At 47.0% G+C, this 13,740-nt stretch overlaps 1 protein-coding gene across 6 annotated transcripts in view; it reads right to left on the reverse strand.

The window, feature by feature from the left end:
* SIDT1 (SID1 transmembrane family member 1) overlaps positions 1 to 13,740 on the reverse strand; it is a 50,896-nt gene that overhangs the window by 12,617 nt on the left and 24,539 nt on the right. For all 6 annotated transcript variants that reach the window (XM_074593417.1, XM_074593413.1, XM_074593412.1 and 3 more), the window contains 10 exons: positions 13,059 to 13,142; positions 12,332 to 12,425; positions 11,018 to 11,089; positions 10,531 to 10,624; positions 8,976 to 9,019; positions 4,263 to 4,334; positions 2,467 to 2,615; positions 1,786 to 1,859; positions 1,164 to 1,230; positions 414 to 487 (listed from right to left, as the gene is read on the reverse strand). In XM_074593417.1, the coding sequence (XP_074449518.1) occupies positions 414 to 487; positions 1,164 to 1,230; positions 1,786 to 1,859; positions 2,467 to 2,615; positions 4,263 to 4,334; positions 8,976 to 9,019; positions 10,531 to 10,624; positions 11,018 to 11,089; positions 12,332 to 12,425; positions 13,059 to 13,142 (824 nt within the window). The remainder of the gene's footprint in view (positions 1 to 413; positions 488 to 1,163; positions 1,231 to 1,785; positions 1,860 to 2,466; positions 2,616 to 4,262; positions 4,335 to 8,975; positions 9,020 to 10,530; positions 10,625 to 11,017; positions 11,090 to 12,331; positions 12,426 to 13,058; positions 13,143 to 13,740) is intronic.

Below are 13,740 nucleotides of genomic sequence, written 5' to 3' on the forward strand. Positions count from 1 at the left end.
ACCTGCCCCAGTGGATTTAACACTTTCTCTGCAAGATTCCCAACTTCAAGCTTTCTTTGCACTCCCTTTTTAGTTCAGAAAAATGCTGCACTGAAAGGGCTAATTTGAACTACTTTGCAGAGCTGCTGCTCCTTAGATAAAAGCACAAGTGTCCAAAAGAGCATGGGAGCCCTTCATTGCTGTGCAGTAGGTTTGCTGTAGGAACAGGGGTACCATAAAGTTCCAGGGTGCATGTGTCTCACTGCAACAGAAAGCCACTTCTGAGCAAACCAGAGAGCTCAGAGTCCTAAACTCTCAGTGCTCTTATCAAGACAATTACTCTAAGCCTGGCAAAGATAAAATCCTGAACTGGGCACAGCATGAACACTCAGGAGGCATGAGACAATAACACAGGGACCATAGGGCTCACTCACCTCAGCACCCCAAGGGGATGAGCACACAGGAAGTTGTAGTAGCAGATGTCCTGGTTGCCCGTCACGTTCACTACCTGAACAGAGAGGAGGTGGGAGACCTGATATTAGCAAATCCTCTCTGTTCTGGGGGGCTTGCTTCATGCAAACGCTGCATGTACACAAGGTGTACCAGGACACAGCCTAGCTCTAGCACTGGCACAGGGGAGTACTGACATCTGCAAGCGAAGCCTTTAGGGGGTGACAAGATATGTACCACAGGCCACAAACTTGACAACAGTCTTCAGAGGAAACATATTGTGCGCTCTCAACCTCACCACTAATAGATCTGTTTTGCAGATATCTGAATAACAGGAGGATAGCAAGGATGGGGCAGGAAGAAGGGAGGACAAATCACTCATATCACAGCAAAACCTACTTGCTTTCAGTTGTTTTTTAGACATAACAGCAGATTCCTCCTGACTTTAAAATGAAACGGGCCCCAAAAGAGACATCAGATGAGCAGGAAAACAGCTGCACTCCTGGTTCCCAAGCAAAAATAGCAGAGCTGCAAGCTCAGCAAGCCAAGCCAGCAGCAACACTCAACACATGGTGCAGAGAGACCAGCTAAGGTAAACCGCCCCTAAGACAGACCAGGATTCCTGGGTGACCCCAGTTTCACTGTGACTGTCATCCTTACACCATGCAACCACAGAGCAAGTTTAAAGGCAAGAGGACCTAACTTGGGGGACAAGCACACAGAGCCCAACGCACCGTCTGGTAAGTGATGACAAGCTGGATGACCGGCAGGGCATAAAACACTGCAATGGTGATGATGTTCCTGCAGAGAGGAGACCAAAGCAGCAGTTATGCATTACATACATCAAAACAATTGGTGCATACCCAGGACAGAGCCCCAGGGTGCTTGTGGAGGAACATGTACACCTCAGTGCCTAAGGGCACAGACCCTGCTCTCCCAGTCAGAGCTTTATACTCTGGTTATGATCTCCTGAAGCAGAAGATAAACATGCTAATGCAAACAGGAGGCAAATGCTAAGGGCACAAGAAAAGCCAGGATGTGAACCACAAGCTCATGTGTTTTGAGTGTAAATTTCTCCCCTTCTCCAGTATGTTCCAGCACACTGGATGTTACTGCACCTAAAAGCAATTATGCAAATCAGAGTGTATATGCCAGGATCACTGGTTCACAAATATCCTTATTTGAGGTATGTGGGAAATGCAGTTACTAATTAGAACAGGGTCAGAATGCGTAACAGGGTGGCTCAAAGAATATCCTCAGGTCTAAAGTGTGGTTCAGAAGAAGGACATCTGGACAGACTCCATAATCAGAGACTAGTTCCAGAGCTTGGGCCTTACCAGTTTGTCTTCTCCTTACCAGAAATAGATTTTGTATTTTTTGCTCACAATCCTTCGGTCCTTCCTGGATAAGTCGGACAGATAGAGGAACACCTAAAACATTAGTGGGTGGGGAAAGAGGGAAGAAAACAGAAAAGAACTAATGAAGACTACGGAAGCCAGTAGAAGATCTTGACATATTTGAACAATATGCAGCTTGGTGCTATTTGGACCAATTTTTACACAACGAGCTTGTTGTGTCCCTTGATTCTGTGGGGAATGAGTTCTGCAAAACTCTGACCTCCAGGAATGGCTCTGACCACACAGAGCAGTGCAAGGTGACAAAAGGAGGCAGTTTGAGACTGCACACTACTTATACCAGATAACTACCTACTATTATTGTACATTGTTTTCTCCCTAAGCTGTCCCATCTCCTTAGACTTTCTGTGACACTCTGGGCTTCTTCCTCCTTTCTCAAAAGCCTTCAATACATTCAGATTTTCCATATCAAAATCACTAATTTCAGCAGTACACTTAGCACAGCAGTAAAACTTTACAGAATTCTGAAAAAGCACTAAGCAGCACATCCAGCTTTATTAGATTAAATCCACCTAAAAGGGAAGTGGAAACTTAAACACCCTGGCAAGCGACCTAGTGCTGGTCCTGGCCCAGATGTGTCCATGGCGCAGCACCACGGCCACAGCTGCCACACCAGCCATACCTTAGTGCGGATGACATTCTTATCACTTTCAATTTCTGGCATGGTGTCAAAGTCACTCTCCTCCTCCACAGAGCTGTCTGTGTCGGAACCAGCTGGCGGCCTGCGCTCAGGGGAAGACAACTGACGTCCACCACTGGAGCTCGACTCATCTGGAGCAGAGCAGGGAGAAGGAAACAGGCAGGGTAAAGGCTAAATCCCCTCTATGCACAGCAATAAGAAAGCTGCCCCAGGTATAAGCTGCAACCTACTGGGACAAGTTGATATGGCCATTTCAGGGAACAAGTTTTCCCATGATCACAAGCCTTCCTAAAAGTCTCAGATATTAGCTAAGAGCACTTTGAAGGACCATCTTCCACCCTCTACAGCATTTTGGGTTTTCCCCTGCTTTTATTCTATTAATTTCCATCTCTAATATTTTCTACTCTTTACTAGCCTGAGATTTGAAATCCAGAAGCCTGAGACAAGCCAGAAAGTTCTAGTGAAAGCAGCAGACTGTTCAGGGGTCAGAAACAGGCTGACCTAGTTAATCTCCAGATTTTATATAAGCTTTATATATAAGCATTTCTAAAAATATTGTAGAACAAAAGACAAAGGGGAAGAAAGTCAATTTTTCAAAGCAGGCAGAGCATCAGCTTTGCTCCCATTGCATGCACAGTTTTGGTCACCTGCAGGTCAGCAGGACCTGCCTTGCACTTCCCACAGGCTGGCCAAGCTCCCAGCCAGCTCACTGCCCATACTGGCATGAGCAGAAGACAAGTTTCTTCCTCATTTCCCAAATGCTTTTAAAGCATTTCCTTGGGAATTGGAAGGGGAGTAGGGTGGTGTTGAAGCCCTCAACTCTATTCCAGGACTTAAATCCTCCTGAACTTTTCCCAAACATCATGAAATATCAGTTCTGTGTTTCTTTGTCAAGCATTCAGAGATATCACACCTTCACAGTCCAACAACTGCGTGACATCTGGAGTGTCGGGGCTATCTTTACACTACAGTGAGCAAACGCATCCTGAGCCGGGACCAGAAATTACACAGACCTGCTCTCCTCTCTCATTTGAGCAGCTGCCTCATGCTGCCCTGGACCTGCACCACCTCACCCCAACCTGTCAAATTTAAGGATTATGCCCGAAAGTCCACAGCACTGAGCTATTCAATACCAATTTCTCCACAGGAGGGAAAAACTGTTGTAAGGAGACTAAGAAATACTCTGGCAAAGGAAGGCATCTCCCATCACCTCAGATTAGCAGGATCCTTAGGAGATTTTTTTTCTCCTCCGCTGCCAGGGCATGGTTCACCCATTGACAACATGACACTATTGCTCCCCTCATGAAACCTCTGGACCGCAAAAAGCTCTGATACTGTCTTGCCTTGTGGCACACAACCCTTCAGCCTTCCAGTGAAATGCATGCTTTGGTCTAAAGGCAGCTTGATCAGCTAATAACAGGCTCCTAAAAGCTTGGTTGGAAGTGATCTTCGCCAGTTCCTAGTCAACCTCCTGTCTGAAGTGGCATTGTCACCAACACTTATTAGGTGACTGTAGCTTTGTCTAGCTGAAACAAACATTTTCAATGACAGAGTCTCTCTGGGCACCTCTCCCAGAGATTTGACGCCTTTTTGATGTAGATGTTTTGCCCTAGAGTCCAACCTTAACCTCCCAAGTTGCAATTTTTTTCAAGTAGTTACAAGCTGTTCCTAAAGCAGCTTGCAGCTATATGCTTTTCTGGCTTTAAAGTACCTTAAAGTGCCTTCCCCTGCCCTAGACAGAACATTCCCCGTGTTCCCAGTTCTTGAAGATACTGTACCGATAGCACCATAGCTGCTTCCCTCAGGGGTGCCGGCTGTGATGGGGTGAGAAGACGTCATAATCCCAGATCCTGCAACGGAAACAGACCCATAAGGGACAGTTAATTTCATGTCACTGCTTCAAAACACATCTGAGGTGAATAAAAACAGCATGAAGAGCTCGAGGGGCTTGGGAAAAGGAGCATTTCTCCAAACAGATGGCGGTCTCCCTCTAGAGCATACTGTGCAAAAAGCGGAAAACCTTGCTTTGAAATGCGAAGCAAACCCATTCCCTTCAGCCTCCCCACACAGGCTGCCAGTTCAACTTGCAAAAGCACGAGCCTCCCTCCTTACAGCACCCTGTAAGGATCACATTCTGGGACTTGGATCACATTTTGCAAGACTTGGCAAATTCTAGAGCAAGTCTCACAATATTCAGAGCACCCTTAGGAATTTCTAATTCTTCTCCTTCCCCTCCTCACACATTGATCTATTCAAATATCGCTACCTCCACTTATCCCTGGAAGAGTCACAGACAGCCTTTGGCATGACAGCTACTACATAGTTTTAACCAAGCAAGGAGAATGCAGAAGCGGTCCGTGCAAAAAAGTGGCCATGATCTTGTGCTAATGACAAGAGGGGTAAGACTTTAAGGGCTGGGAAGTCCCTGCCTCCAGCCCACACATCTGAAGCAAGGAGGGCTGCACCTCCCAGTCAGGTTGCACTGGGACTTTCGCCACCTGGCTTCACATTCTCTTTTTGCCCGGTATCTGCTTGATCCCCCTGTAGTCCGCTGCTAAACCGGCAGCAGACAAACACGTCAGGAAATGCAGCCAGCTGAATTCCCTCACAGAGGGGTCAAATGCCTATCTATCTCCCCAGAAGGGAGGCAGCAAGAACAAGAGGAGCAGGACCACATCTTCCAGTAGTGGCAAACAGTGCGACAGGTCCAGCTACTTGTAAAGCTTCACCCTCATAACAACATCCTGTGACCAGTCAATAGCAAAGGGACAAGACGTGGGACAGTATTTAAAGCCAAGCAACCTTACTGCAGCCTGGCAATGGCCTGGCTTCCCAAGCAGCATCTCTGGCTTCTCAGTACCTGATCTGTCTCAAACTGACAGGCACAGGCAGACTCCTCTTTCCAGCTAGAAATTCCAGGCACTTCTGTAAGGCCTTATGTCGGTTTTTATACTATTTCCATTAGCCTCATACATAAAAAGCCCCAAAGTTTTCCATGCCTGAGCCCAATTCCTAGGCAGGGGAGCACCCACATAGCAATGACATTTGATGTTTGAAGTCCAGATCACCATTTTCCTTTGACACATTCACTATGCTTGTTGGGCTGTGGGCTGAGATTTGGTCTCCATTTCAGCTTCTCTACTCTGCTGCCCCATCCCTCTGACGGGGCAACGAACAGCTCAGAGGGCATCTGAAGTGGACAACATAGCATGGACTGAGCACCAGAGGGAAGGCTCTGGCACACCACAGTCCCCTACAACACCCCTTCAGCCCTGAGCTGGGATTAGCAGGATACTTTTGCAGGATGCTGCAGCAGCAAGATGCACCTTCTAGCCTTCATGTGCTGTGCAACCCTCCCTCTCTCGTGGCAATTTTCCTGTTGTTTTAAAGTCATTTGGAAACCCAGATCACTGGGAAGAGGGCATGAGAAGCATTTCCCCAAGTTCATGGCACCAAGGCACATGCTTCCTTCTCCCATCAGTCCTGTCCCACAGAGATGTTCCCTCCCTATTTAAGACCAGGCTTTATGCTCTCAAGTGACTTGTCAACCTTCTCTCCCAAGTAACCAAGGGAAGATTTAAAAGCAGGGAGGCCAGGGAGAAGAGGCACTCTGCCCTGTCTCTAACAGCTACTTCAGACCCAGCTCACCCACTAATTTCAGTCCTACTTCCCAGTGTGCAAGTGAGTCAGCAAAGTAAGTGTACCGCACTAGGCGTGGTTCCTCCAGCTATTGCCTCTACCAGATAGTGATGATGTGGAATGGGAGGAATCCCACAGGACTGGGGAAAAAAAAAAGTTAGCCACAGAAGCTGGGCATAAGACAGGTGACAGGAGCAAAGGGGTACATGGAGTTGCAGGATATTCAAAGACAACAGGCAAAGACAGATTGCTCAGCACCTCCATCCACACTTTCTTGGTGGGGGAGGGGAAAGGAAAGGGGAGTGATGATGGAGAAGGCGAGACCCAGGGGTATTTTGGAGGAAGAGACATTCCAGTGGGTGGGAGGAGGAGAAAAAAATTGAGAGAAAGCTGACATGCCCTGGGTGACCTGGAGAATAGATGGAACATCTCTCCTATGAAGAAAAGCTGAGAGATATTGTTCAGCCTGGAGAAGATAAGGCTCCAGGGAGACCTTAGTGTGACCTTTCAATATTAAAGGGGGCTTATAAGAATCATCGAATGGTTCAGGTTATAAGGGACCATAAAGATCATCTAGTTCCAACCCCCCTGCCATGGGCAGGGACACCTCCCACTAGACCAGGCTGCTCAAAGCCCCATCCAGCCTTGGTCTTGAATGCTTCCAGGGATGGGGCATCCACAGCTTCTCTGGGCAACCTCTTCCGGTGCCTCACCACCCTCACAGTAAAGAATTTCTTCCTTATATCTAATATAAATCTACCTTCTTTCAGTTTAAAACTGTTACCCCTCACCCTATCACTCCACTCTCCAATAAAGAGTCCCTACCCATCCTGTAGAGATAGGACAGGAGCAATGGGTTTAAACTAATAGAAGGTAGATTTAGACTGGATATAAGGAAGAAATTGTTTACAATGAGAGTGGTGAAATACTGGAATAAGTTGCCCAGAGAAGTGGTAGATATGCCATCCCTGGAAGCATTCAAGGCCAGGTTGGATGGGGCTCTGAGCAACCTGGTCTAGTTGAAGATGTCCCTGCTTGTTGCGGGAGATCTTGGACTAGATGACTTTTAAAGGTTTCTTCCAACCCAAACTGTTCTATGACAGGGAAGATACTAGTTACCATTTTATAGGCATCAGTCAGACACACAGCCAGAAGAGACACAGTAGAGAAAGAAACAGCACAAGGATAGGACATGGTTCCCCAGAGGAAAGGAGTCTATGAAGATGGCATAGAATACAAGGGAGAGGACAAGTCACAGAAGGAGCAGGTGTCTCTGGGAGGAAACTTGTAAACTCTGAAGGAACCGCGCTCCTCTTTCCTTTCTCAGGGATACCATTCAACAATCCTTCCTGTCCAGGAAACCAGTTCTCTGTCCTCCAAGTTGGTGCTAAGCACAGCATCTATGCCCTGCAGCCTTTTGGGGAACGAAACATAAGAATTTAACTTCCACTTCTCACAAGGACAGCTTGGAAAGCAGCTTCTAAGCCGTCTTCAACACTTGAACCCTCAGCTGCAGCACCAGCAGCACTCTGTGAGGCTTCTGGTCTCACCCAGCTGAGACTGTGCCTCCTTGCCTTAGACAGTGATCCCTTGTCACAACCCTGGAGCTCTTCCAGAGCCTCAGACAGGTCTCTTCAGCTTCCCCAAACTCCAGAACACACAGGCCATTCCCATTTCTCCAGTGCCCTAAGACCTGCTGTTTTCTCACAGCAGTTTCCGTCCCAAATGACTTAAAATTAGAATGTTTTTAAGCACATCTTTACAGTCCCCTGCTCATTTGGTTGTGAAGAAAACCTTTCACATACATTCCACACACAGGGATGCCTATGTGGATCACAGTGGCTGAAGAAGCCACATGACCCCAGGTCCTTGGCAGAAATATTAACCCAAGTAATGCCAGGTCAGAGTAAAGTTCCACTGCTGATCCTTTAAGCACAGCTCAGTTATACTAGCATGCTTATCTGGTGGTATGTAACAGACTGGAGAGGCTGAAGAAGCTGGGAACTGAAAAAAAAGGGAACATACCAAGAACCTTTGAATGCTGACAAAACATAACATCCTCCCTTTCCCCAGGAAAGAGGTACAAATGATGATGCCTTTATCCTCAGACCAATGCTTTGAACCACTTTGCAGGCACTAAATATTTAAACAAAATGACACGGCCAACCTCCCACACTTCTCCAGAAAGCAGAAACTCCCAGTGCCTCCCCCTCCCGCTCCCATCCGCATGACAAAAATTTCCATCTTTCACTGATAGCCTTTTAGATGCAGCTATGTTTTTATAATGCAGAAATCTGCAGTATGTTGAAATATGGGTGGAGCATAAAGTAAACTGAATCCAATACCAGAGTAAATAACACAAACACCACTACCTAAATGTGTTAGTCATTCATACACTCGATTTTTCTGCAGATCCCAGTTAAAAACAAATTAAAATTTAAATTAAATTAAAAAATTAGAGATCCCATGCTTAAACCAGGCAGAGGAAATCTTGAAGCATAAGAGTTGACAAACTCAGAGTGCCTTGTTTAGAAATGAACAGATCTGGCAGAAATAACATTAGCCTGTAGCCAGGTCTAGCCAAGGCTTGCCCTTCCTCCACCCCTCTAAACGCCAGCTCCTCAGGGCAGGTGTCAGAACCAGGTTCAAGCGAGCCTGCTGCAAACACCCTCTCTTGTGAGGGCAGAGAGGAAGCTCTAACATCTTTCATCAGCACCAGAGACAATGTTGTACATGTACAAGGAAGGCAGCTTGAAGTGCCAGAAGGTACTCGACTAACAGTCTGTCCCTTGACTGGCCTGGGACCTGTGCTGTTCACTTAAAGCTGTCACACAACAGAAGAGAGACCTTACCATCCTCAGGACTCAATCTTCCAGCCGAAGCCTTCCTCCGAACTCTGAAAAAGAGTAGGCAGCATTAATGAGATAGCCATCAAACCCCATCACCTGCCAGCCATGGCAGGATCATCTAGAACATCAACAGGTAAAAAAAAAAACAAGCAAACAAAAATGCAACGAAAAGAAACAAACAAACAAAATACTGTTTGGACTAGGCATGGCTCAGCCGTGACTGCTTGCTGTTCACCTCTCCAATTTCCAAAGCAATGGAGTGGGTTTCCCCCCTGCTTAATTATCCACCAGAGGCAGGACAACCAGTTACATGACTGTCCCATCCTGCACTGCATGTTGGGAGAGACTCTCACATAACCTTCCTAAACCAAACTCCATTGCTCAGGATACCAAGCACATAAGAATCTACTGAAAGGGTAGCAGGAGCTAGAGACACACGTCAGCTCGATGCTTAAGAAGCCAATACCACCTCCTTCAATGCAGGTGCCAAGCTGAGGCGAGTAAGAAAAAAAACCATATGCTTACAACAAAGAAAAAACAACAAAGACCACACACAATTAAGCAATTTCATCGAATTGTTCCAATGAAAGGTTGTTTCATGGATGTGTCTTGAAGTTACGTCATGCTCCCATCTTGAAATTGTTTTGTTTCAGAACATCAAACTTAGAAGATCCCCTCTTCTGAAGCAGCTGGAAACTGCCACATTCAGCCTGAGGAGCTGGATGATAAATGTGGTTCCCACAAAACCAACCTGCTATTTTCTGAAAAATTTATATGGCTCTTCTCATGCCAACCTTTGCACAGTAGGGGAAGGGACCTCCATACTCTCAAGCCTCCACGGTTTGGACAAAGGATTTGTTTAACCATTGTTACTGCCTACACAGGCAGCATTGACAGATCCCAAAGTCCACCATCCCCAGCACCTTAAAAGCACCAGCCCACTGCCCCACCAAGGCTCTCATCCTGTGCTAGCAGTTACTTACCCTACAGGAATAAATCTTATCTTCCTTTTAGGTCGCTGTGCCCTTCCTGCCACTCCAGTCCTCCTCTCCCGCTCCCCGGCCCCCAGGAGAAACCTGTCATGGTAGCTGTGCCCAAGTTCACCTCAAATGCAGATATTCCCCTCAACACAAGCCCAAGCATAAAGATATGAGGCAGGAGAGGTAGGTCAGGAAGGAAAACCAACACCCTTGGGACTCCAAGGCCCTATTTGTGTCACTGCTACTTATTGCTGTAGTGACAGATCCAGCGTGCCCCAAAGTGTCCAGCACTTTGGGAAGTACCTTGGCTCCCCGATGCTCTGACGCCCCATATCACAGACTGGCCCCATCACAATTCCCAGCTGTCACCCATCATATGACACCAATGACTACCACAGCAGAGGAAGAAAAGTTTTCTGGCTAATGGTCAATAGGAGCCCACCCAGTAGTCACTGACTTGTTTGGCTGCTCTGTTCAGATGCTTGCTGCCCCATTTGCCCTAAATTCACTGCAGGGTGAGGCATCTCTGAGGACGAAGAGAAACAGAAAGGCTGTTCTTGTAAAACCCCTCGACTCACCTGATGTAGTGCACAAAAGCAACTACCACTGAGCCCAGGTAAAAGGAAAGGAAACTCAGGAAACTGAAGAACATGGCCTGAACATAAACGTATTCTGAGGAAAGAGAAGGCATCAGTCAGCTCAGAGCAGGTAGAGCCCCTCCCAGAGCAAGCACTCCTGTCCTGCTCTTCCCAATACCACCTGGTGACAATGCCCAGCCCCAAACAGTCCTTCAGGACCTATCTGCTTTCTTCAAAAGGAATCACCAGAACTTGTTGCGAGGCTTCTCCCCATTTCTTCACCTTCAGTGGTAGCTGGTGTGCCCATGAGACCACCCTATGCCACACAACACCTCCTGGAAGGGACCAGGGCTGCAATGGTTTTGCCTCTTTTGCTGGTGCTTTCTGCACCATCCCAGTCAGAGGGCTGTCAGCCCAGCCATACCCTCCTACGCAGAACTGACAAGTGCCCCCATAAAGCTTCATTGCTTTACACAAAGGCACTGACTTTTAATAGAGGGCACAATCATCACTTGAAGGTTCTTCGTCCGCTGCAGGTTCCAGGTACGGTTGACATTCCCTGTGAGATGCAAAGTGTACACCAAATGTAAAAAACAGTCAAACACGAATGATCTCTGGCCCCTATCTCAGTTCTCTGCACTTTCAATAACACCAGGGTGTGGCTTTTCACTAAAATCTGTGTGTGGTTTTGCTCTAAATCTTTCCCAGACTTGTCAATGTACAGCCTTTTCCATATGTACTCCTTCCCCTTCTATCCATAGCCCAATTTCAGACTAGAAATCCCTGCCTGAGTCTTCCCTACATTGCTCAAGCCTGGATGCCCAAAATTGCACAGGCATCTCATCTCCTATTCATCTGGTCCCCAAAGGGCAGTTTGTGTCACTACGAATACCAGGACACCATTTTTGCCTTTGGCCAAAACTCTGCTTGCAAAACACTTCCATGCAGGATGCCATACTAGCAACTTGTTATGTTTCAGCAGGGCTCAGCACACCCTGCCAGTACAGCTCTGCTGACAGCTTTAGCATAAGAGAAAGACACCTGGAAGGTGACAATTCTTCTATAGGATGGGAATTGGGGGAGCCCGTTATGTCTCTTGGTTGCAGTCTTGCTTCTCGTACAGGTAGGAAGCCACACAACTTTGAGGATAGGAATGTCCCTGGTCTGAAATGGGTTCCAGCTTGTCATGGGGACAGCTACATCCCCAGTCCAGTTTCACCCACCACATGAGTGGTGGAGTCTTTGCTTTTACCACTGCCCAGGAGGTGGACACAGTGTTTTCTGGCTGGGAAAGGTACTAGAACAAGAATCTCAAAATTATTCCTCCAAAATCACTAGTTTTTCCTGCTCACCCCAAATTGGGAGGCTCCCATAGATCCCAAGATAACAGTTGAAGAAGGTGCTCTCTGCAGGAACTGCCATCTGGGCCTCCATGCAGGTAGGAGGATAATACAGCAGTAGGGGAAAAAACAAAACAAAACGAAAAAAACAAACCCACAACAAAAAGCTGTAAGCAGCACTATTTGGGTATCTCCAATATCTCCCAAGACAACCGTGACTCCTTAGAAGAGCATATAAACCCAGCAAGCCAGGTGCTGTACTAGACAGCCACTTCCAGGGTTTATCAAGACTTTTAACCTACACAATAGTATTAAGTTTATACTTCACTCTTCCTCACAGCTACCTGGATAAGCTAGAGCTATATGACCATCCTGTTTCATCCCACAGGAAGGTTCCAAAGGAATCCTGCTGCTCCACCACCTGCATGCAGCAACCAAATCTGCTTCCCAGCACAACTTACCATGAATGGAGGAAGGCACAGAACCCCCACAGGCATAATCCTCCGGCTTGATGACAAATACAACAAAGAACTGCTCACCTGGGAAGTCCTTTCTCTGCATAGGAGGACAGAAGATGACAGAATGCATGAGAAGTGAAGCGGCCTCTCCCTCCCAATGCAAAGCAGATGATGACGATCTCCACAGGGCCAGATACCAGGTTTTATTTGCTACACAGCCACCAGCTTTACAGAGATCTGCCTGTTCTGGACAGAGCTTGGCTTCTGGGGTTGCTCCCCACATCCTTGCTGGCTATACGCAGACTGAGTTCACCAGTATGCAGCACAGCAGTGCCCCAGTACAAGCAAACCAATGTCAATGCATTTATTTATTTTACTTACTGCAAACCATCTACCTAAGCTTTGCTGATTATAAGGCCCTACTACCACCATTCAGTGATAGAAGAGCCAAGGTTCAAACAGAAGACATCTGACTGCAGCCGCTCTGATCTAGAGCCTCAGCACCTAAGACACAACACACCTGCCTAAGCAAACGTAAGCAAGATTTTGTAGTGAAAGGTAATCTCTTCTTATATCAGTTTATCTAATAAAAACAAAGGATCACAGCCATACCAGAATCAACAAAATAAAACTAGGGATTCACAGGACAAGCCACTAGAGAAAAAAACAACCCACCACACAACACTGAGACCAATAATAATGATAATAATAACAATAATCAGCATCTGACCTGCACTGTTATAGCTGCCTGCTTTGTCATAGACTGGTAAACGCCGTTGAACTCCACATTATGGTCCAGGTCATACACTGGGCACTAAAACAGACACAACTAAGGGTTAAACCAGGCACAAAGTCAAAACTAATTTTGTAGGGAGCCAGCAGGAGATCAGATAGTGCAGGGCAGCAGAAAAAGGCCCTGCTTGGGTTGACAAGGGGAACAAACCAACCAGGACCCATTCAGAATTCAGAAAAGCTGCTCTGAAGACATTGGTTGCAGCCTGCAATCATGGATCTCAGCAGTCTCACAAGAGGCTGCAGTTTAATCCCAGAAGAGGATTCAGCCAGAATGATCACTCCACCATTCCCAAAGGGCAGTGCATACACTCAGCTATACACTGGCTGTGTGACATGCTTTGGAGGCTGTACTATATGCCAAGTGCTTGCCCTCATCTTACTCTTAGTACATGACAGGTTGAAAATTCACCTGTCACAGTCTTCCCTCCTGCCCTTCTACCATTCAAACATGGGTATATGGGCAGGAATTGATGTTACCCATTTCTCTCCACACCCGGGTATTAAAGGTGACTGCCAGGGCTTCACAGACAGCAGCCAAGGCATCTTGCACCTCTGTCGCCATCTTGCAGCTCCCACACTGCAGGTCCCTGCATCAGTCAGGGAGGTGGGAAAGGAGG

Source organism: Larus michahellis, chromosome 1, assembly GCF_964199755.1.
Source record: "Larus michahellis chromosome 1, bLarMic1.1, whole genome shotgun sequence".
NCBI lineage: Eukaryota > Metazoa > Chordata > Aves > Charadriiformes > Laridae > Larus > Larus michahellis.